This window comes from Thermoascus crustaceus (assembly GCF_041956765.1).
Source record: "Thermoascus crustaceus strain CBS 181.67 unplaced genomic scaffold VTN00scaffold_4, whole genome shotgun sequence".
Taxonomy (NCBI): domain Eukaryota; kingdom Fungi; phylum Ascomycota; class Eurotiomycetes; order Eurotiales; family Thermoascaceae; genus Thermoascus; species Thermoascus crustaceus.
In genome coordinates this window covers 2,206,427-2,213,929 of record NW_027192530.1, presented here as the reverse complement: position 1 = coordinate 2,213,929, position 7,503 = coordinate 2,206,427, and the positions used below count along the sequence as shown (strand labels likewise).

The 7,503-nt window shown below is 46.8% G+C and overlaps 2 protein-coding genes across 2 annotated transcripts; one reads left to right on the top strand and one right to left on the bottom strand.

Moving 5' to 3' along the window:
• Positions 1 to 1,285: 1,285 nt before the first annotated feature.
• VTN00DRAFT_7389 (uncharacterized protein) lies at positions 1,286 to 3,649 on the bottom strand (the record flags this gene model as incomplete). The annotated part of the gene is made up of 7 exons (XM_069434130.1): positions 1,286 to 1,617; positions 1,711 to 2,163; positions 2,267 to 2,272; positions 2,403 to 2,496; positions 3,053 to 3,136; positions 3,213 to 3,394; positions 3,508 to 3,649. The coding sequence occupies 7 exons, from the start codon at positions 3,647 to 3,649 to the stop codon at positions 1,286 to 1,288; spliced, it is 1,293 nt and encodes a 430-aa protein (XP_069287443.1).
• Positions 3,650 to 5,239: 1,590 nt separating this feature from the next.
• On the top strand, positions 5,240 to 5,601 carry VTN00DRAFT_7388 (uncharacterized protein; the record flags this gene model as incomplete). The annotated part of the gene is made up of 2 exons (XM_069434129.1): positions 5,240 to 5,394; positions 5,502 to 5,601. The coding sequence occupies 2 exons, from the start codon at positions 5,240 to 5,242 to the stop codon at positions 5,599 to 5,601; spliced, it is 255 nt and encodes an 84-aa protein (XP_069287442.1).
• Positions 5,602 to 7,503: the final 1,902 nt, after the last annotated feature.

The following is a 7,503-nucleotide window of genomic DNA, read 5'->3' as shown; positions in this document are numbered from 1 at the left end:
ACAGGGGGGCGCAGGTGGTGGATTCGTGTTAAATGGATTTGAATAGAAGAAGGGATATGTTGCTAAGTGAGGTAGGTCTAAGGTCGAGCAGGGAGGAGATCTAGATCCGGGTCCTGCAATCTATGAACCTTGGAAGTTATTGATCCCCACTAAAACGCACCTAGCGTATCTAAACCACGCCCAATCTGCTCCGTGGAAGTTGGTGGCTTTCCCTTGTAGCATGTTAATAACCACCAACTGCATCACAAACAAAAAAAAAAGCATTAGATCTTTTGACCTTAAAAGCAGTCATAATACACCTTAGGTCACCTTAGGTAGGCAGGTAGTAGTTATATTTAGATGCGCCAGTTCTCAAACCATAAACCACTGTGTCAGCCGAATATTACCACTATAACCTAGTGGTATGCCAAGAAACCTATCAGCCTAGTCAGCACACGCCGATCCGGGTATCTCGAAGACCCCTGCAATACCCTTTTATATTGTATCAATATACCACATCGATATATCATATCTTTCGGAATCGCTTGATATATCATATTCGGAAGGTTTTAACCCCTCATTCCATGAGAATAAATAGTCAGTTAGTCAGGTAGATTCGAATAATCAGAGCTTTCCTCATCATACCCTCGGATTACTAGGTTCGCACAGTTTGACACACTGTGAGGCCTCCTGCATCTGTCTGCGTAGGAGGTAGGTCCGCTGCATGGCAGTATATACTAACTACTGTGTATGGAGCCGAATCTGTGATCTAAAGCAGATGGCTTAATTCACAAAACACTTGTTTCTTCCATTGGACTCACTTGAAGGTCTCTGATATGGCCACTGCAGTAAGGTAAAACATGTACAGTATGCAAGCTGGCCCAGCAAGATGGATCAGCCAAATATGCAAGGCACATATACTGTACCTTCCTAGAAGATTCCAACTTTCAAAGAAGCCAGGCCAGGCCTTCGTGCTACGTGAAGTATAAGTAAATCAGGACAGGGCAGGGCAGGGTACAGAGTAGATAGGACATCCTTTGCCAGGATCATTCCTTTCTTCATCAGATATATCTACAGAACTGGTGCGTCCCATAGAGAGATTCAGTAATCTTGGTCAATCCTGGTGTTTTTGATGTTCGAGGACAGTATCATAATTAAGTCTATATATAACACTTATCCCATAATACATGCATGCACACAAATTGTGTACCTTGAACATCTAAACGAACTTTACATACTGTACTTTCAAACTACTATAAAATGCATATCCTGAAAACAAACCGGTACTCCGCATATACAAGATGCATCAAACACCCGAATGCACCGTGGGGTCATCTAGCCCCGTCTTCGCAGTAAACGCATCCCAATTCGCGCACGTCTGATTCAACGCATCGTAGTCAATCAGGTTTCTCAACTCTGCCGCGCGCTCGACGATCTGGATCGAAAATCCTTGTCCGGTATGCCATCCGATATGGCAGTGCATGAGCCACGCGCCCGGGTTGTCCGCCTTGAAGGCGATGACTAGGTGCCCGTTTGCTGGCAGCAAGGCGACGTCGCGACGGGGAAGGTTCCTGGTTTGGAGAGGTCTCGAGTCAGAGTAGTTCCCGTTGCCGGACGCGAGGACGTAGAAGCCATGGCCTAGATTGAGTTCAGTTATGTTAGTAATCGGTCTTAATTGCAGGCCAGGATAAAACCTTGTCGATTCCAGTGAAGTGGTGATGGGGTTCTAACCGTGTAAATGTATTGGGTGCGCAGAGCTGTGGACGATGACATACACCCATTCATTTGCAGTGGTGAGCTCGTACACCGCTTCGCTCGACTCCCAGTCTGTCTGGTTAAGATAGATCTGCTTGAGAGTTAGATTGTCCCACTCCACAGCCATCGTCGTGTCGTTTATGTACCACCTGAATGGATTCGTCTTGAGCATTACGTTTAGTAATACCCGATAATCCTCTTCGCCCGCGTCCAGAGACAGGTACGGAACAAGACTGGAGAAGTTTTCGTCCTCACAGACTGAAACAGTCTGGTCCCAGGCTGTACTTTCAGGGTCATCCGTGCTGCTTGAATCATAACGGATGATTCCGCGGATATTGTGTTCATTGGCGTTTTCACTGCAAGGAATTGCGCGCATCCAGTAGTTCCCTGGAGAAGCTGTTGCGTTGACGATGACGTCGTATCGTTGACCTAGACCAGAAAATCGGGTTAATAAACACTGTTTTCGAGCGCCTTCCGTATCTAAATTCAAGAAATACATCTATCTAGGTAGATATTGTCACTAAAAACTCACCTATCGCTATATGAGAACATCAGCCTCATACGGAACGATGGGAACCAGATCATTCGCAATAACAGTCATGTATGGTTATCTATGCTGAACTTAAACTGCAAATCATTTGCATTATTGATCAACCGCAGCCGATAACTCTTGCCCGGCTGGAAAGTTGTCTCGAAGTGCGACCCGTGCTGCAGAACTTCTGGGCGAAGCCAGCAGTAGATGACCAGGACGATGTGTACATCCTAATTTGGAACGCGGATAACACTGCTGAGGAGTGGTCTGTTCCTGTTTTGATAGAGTACAAGAGTTGGTAGCCTGATTTTAACCAATGCTTGACTTCTACAATATGTGACTGGTCGTTTAATAAGATAGATAAAAAGAAAGCGCATCTCTTATTAGATGAGGAACAGATACGCTATATCTACCTAATGTACCTAACTACATTGGATTTGATTTATAGTACGAAGTAGTTAGGCTCCAGTGAGAGTACCCAGATTGCATATCAATATACCCCCAATTCTTTATGGAAGAGATCTTCCACTACACAGGGGAGTAGTCTTAAATTTAAATTCTTATACTTCATGCGCGATGCTTCAACCAGGTTGAAACTGATGTGTAAGAGCTGCGAAGGGAATTAAGAGAATAATAACTGAAACAGATTCTCTAAAAGATATTATTCCAAAGCCACATAATAGACACAAGATGAATCCCTTCGAAGGGAAAGGACCAGCAGACCCTTCAACAACGACACCGGTTCTGTCCACTCATTTGCGACATCCGTGAGTATCATTTCCTCACATCATCTCTCCGTCCGAGGTACTCAGCCGTAATCGCATTTCTGTACGGAGCCAGCTCGTCCTTCACGCGCTGGGTGCCGGACAGCTTGGTTTACTGTGATAATTGAAAAACAGTCAATTAGCTTTTTCATCCAGTCCTATGCTAGCATATGGGTACTTACGATGAAGCACAGCTGGCCATTCTCGTTCCGGATGTGAAGTGCCAGGTTGATACCCTGACGCTGGCGGTAGCCGCCGTCCCTCATAGGCAGATCGGCACAGAGCCACGGGCCGTCGGGGCGATGCTCGAGCTCGATGTGTTTGGCACTGAGAGTGAACTCGCTCTCTTCCCGGCTGAAGAAGCCTGTCATCGACACATGCATAGTTCAGTATTGATTTCCAGAACAAGGGACGAGGAGAAAGGACGAAGCGGATAGATAGAAGGGCTAGGTATAAATGGGCAGTCTCAAGTCTCACCGTCACTGTTGCCAATGCCATCGTCAAGTCTGAAACGGTTGGGAATCATCTCACCGTCCTCAGCCCGAGCAGAGCAGCACAGCCAAGTACCGTTGTTGTCGACTTCGATGCGGACAAGCTCGGAGGTGACGTGGAAAGACATTTTAGAAGTAACTTGGCGGTAGTAATGTAAACCGTTAAAGAAAAAGGTGAGAGCTTGTCAGTGATATCGATGTCTGATCTGAAAAGAGCTGGGGATGGAACGAGGGTCTTTATATAACCTCCAGAGCTCCCATCTGAAATCAGTCGGTTGCTTCGCAATTGCCCGCTCCCTCCCCCGCCCACAATGGTATGGAGTGCTATAGGTAGAATGACTAAGAGGAGCTTCAAGTGGAGAGGAGAGAGGTTCTTTGCTGGCCTGTGAGGTGTACGGAATGTGTGGAACCATATGGGGAATTCTCAGTCGAAGGAACTAGCACCAAGTCAGTCAGGTGCAATTCATAGTACTACCTATCATTCTACAGAGTATCCGTATGTCGTCAATTGGACCATGGTAGGCAGCCGCATAAAGATGTGCTGGCTACACCGCTACAAGCTATATTTGGGACCTTGGGTGGGTGTGGAAAACTCCAGAAATTGGTGAATTGGACTAGCTTTCTAAGGGTCCCCACCTGATTACGGAGTATGGAGTACATTGGTGCTTAGTAGATAGCTCGACAATGACACCGACTAGGTACCTAGGTATCTATCTAGATTCCTACAACGGCTCTATACAGCTTTATATACAAACAAGGATATACTTAGGGTGGTAGACGGCTCAACAGCTCAACAGTTTTCTCATCAATCTACCTAGGTGCTACTAGGTAGGCACCCGATTCAACGATATAACTGTGCATTTCATTATTCGGCATATTGCGGCGTCTACGGAGAGGTTGCCAATATTGGCCGTTTTAACTATTTTAGTCTGGCAGCCGCTTGATAGAGTGGAGACGCAAATTGCTGCAAAACACCGCGCTCATTGAACGGACTGCCAGGTCAAGTTTCTCTAAACTCTGTCTAGCTTCTTAGATGATCATGCAGCCAACTCAGCAGCTTCAGCTCCGGAAGATATGGAAGACTGCGTTGTACGCCGCTACGGCGTAGGTACCTCCATACTATGTTCGGCCAAGCCAATAGTAAACCACCACAAGTGGTGCCATGCCAGCTCATCGCTGCTATACACGGCTATTCGGTGGGTCTCCATGATTTAGGGTCTCGCTTAACGCCTTAAAGGGCTGAGTTTTTTTGACGAACGCATTCATTATGCCTTCCAGAATCCAGACCGGCTTTGTTTACTGCTCAGTACACAGTATTCGTTACACCACTGTGGAGAATGATCATCCACATCCACGTGCCGGAGCATTTACTACGAGCAGTAGTAGGTAAACCGGCTTCCCAGTTCGACCGACCGGTGCAACAATGCCAAAAGGACACCTTTCATTTTCTCTCAAAGTTTAAACGGAACTTCGCCTATGTCTAGGATCGACCGCTTATCACACCGTACTGATGGAACACGAGCTGCAGTTCAGGCATTCTTACGCCGTACGGAGTGCATGGTACTTCTCCCCCAACTTGAACTGTCCTCGAAGATGAATGCCTCGTATTTACCACTGAAAGTGACGAGGGCGCCGACGGAGATGTTGTTTAGTGAGGATTGAATGTCTTCTTCATCATGTTCTTCGTCTTCGTACCACCAAACTGGTAGATCTGCAATATGGGCCCTATGGTGGCTCGACCCGGTATGGTGATCACTCCCCAGGGCTTCGTTATGGACCCGCCCGCCTACATATCGACTTGTCGTCGTGGGGTGCCGTTTCTTCTACTGCGTCCACAGTATACCCCGAGTCCCCGACGGCAGGGTATGCGTATGTATGTTAAAATACTCTCCAAAGAGGAAAATATCCATCTAGTATCTCTTGTTCTGGGGGAAAAGGCAACTTCGGAGCGCCAGGCTGACCAAGGAGCTGAATCTTCAGTCAAATTTTTGATCGACAGAACCGCCTGAAAGCGGGGTCCCTCTCCACTCCAATCCCAATGAGAAAAAAGGAGCCATTATATCAGATGACCAATTTATAAGGATCATGCTTGATATCCTACTTAGGTATCCTCCACAAATCCCGCCTGCGAACTCCCATGCCAATCGACCCGAGATGCTATAAACCTGACACACCAATGGTATTCAAAGTCACTCCTCACGATTGTGCCATGCCAGCTCATCCAGTGTGTCTTCACAGCCAGCTGCATATTGTGCTCTAGGGCTGAATTGATAAGAAGATCTCTGATGGTCGCGGGAACCTTCAGCCAGCCACATGGGGGAGCCATCCTGAAACGGTAACACGTACCGATCTTATTCGAATATAATAATAAGCATGGGCTCAGGGATTTGGGGTACTACTGTGTAGGTAGTTTTTCTTCACAGGTCTTGTTGCCCAAGTGAAATATAGCAATTATTTTCCGACAGGGGAAATAGGAGAACGGTGTTTTAATGCCGTGTATGTATGTACGTATATACATGCGGATATAGTGTTAATGGCATAGAGTACCTACTTAGGTAAAGGGTCGAAGTATTCTGAATCAATTCCAGCACAATTTCATAGGTTTCGTTTTCTTGGTGTTGTGACATAAAGACAAGGCAGCAGAAATGCAGAAGGGAGAAGCAAATATCGCTTTGAAGATATCTTGGGACATATCTACGTCAGGTATAGAAGTCTTAACTGGACCCTTGTTGAAAAAAAAAGGCAAGGGGACCAGCAAACCGTCGAACACCAGTCGGCTAGTTCTCTCAACCTATTTGCGGACATCACCCCCCATCCTGCCCAATGTATCGTGTCATAATCTCGGCATATCATTCTTGTCGGGTAAGCTTTTGCAGTTCGCATTTCTAGCCAGCACCAGGGCTTCACTATGAACGCAAAGCCCTATCCATCCACAGCTTACAATTCCCTAATCTCTGTGTGTCAAGATGGTCAGCTTCAATCTCCCCACCCTCGAATGCAATCAGTCTTTTTTTTTTGGACAGTAAACATCTCAGGTCGATAACTCACCCAAGAAAAACCAGGTAACCATCTCTATTCTCTACACGTTCGGAAAGCAAAATGGCCTGAGGCTCCCCCGTACCCCCCGTCGCAGCGATGCGATGAGCACTATCCCATCCCATCTTTCCTCAAGGGAGATGCTATCGCGATTGGCGGTCTCGGCGAAGTCTTGTTCGCCCCATACAAACCGGCCTGACTGACAAGTTGAGTATTTAGCTATTATTTCCGATAAAGCAGGCTGGGTGTATCTGAATGTCTGAATGGCGACGTAGGTAGGGCAAGTGAGGGGAAGCTGGGGGTGGGACGGGGCTCCTACTCACCGTCAATGTTCCCGATGAAGTGATCCAGTTTGGCCTCGGGTTTTTTTGTTGCCTTTTGCATCCTTACAGGTGGCCAGCAGATAGATACCGTCATCTCTGACCTCAATGCTGATATGCTCGGAAGTTTTGTGGAAGGACATTTTGAATATAGGTAGTAATGGTGGTGGTGGTGATAGTCTGTTAAATGGCAAGGAGGTGAAAAAGCAAAAGACTGCCTGATTGTATGAAGAACAGAATTGGAAGGGGGAAGAGAAAGGGCCCTGTAATGTCCTGCCCCTCAAGGTTCTCGTTGGACAGTCCCAGCGACAGATCACTCCCAGGGCTTCTTCATCGTCTGTCATCTGTCTGAATATCCTACCTACCTACTAGTCTGACCCAACCTACCTAATCACCTACTTTAGATAGAGTCTACTCCTAGATGGGTAGGTTCTACCCAGCGACTCAGAGGTATATGCATGTGCATCATCCGTTATTATTTTTAGCTGAAGGTTGCGCAGTGTGTATTGTACGCAGTCGCATATATGTTTTTTTCCACCGCCGGGGTGGTTTCTATTTCCATAAGCCAGGAAGAGAGAGAGGAAGAGAGAGAGGAAGAGAGAGAGAAAGAGAGAGAGAAAGAGAGA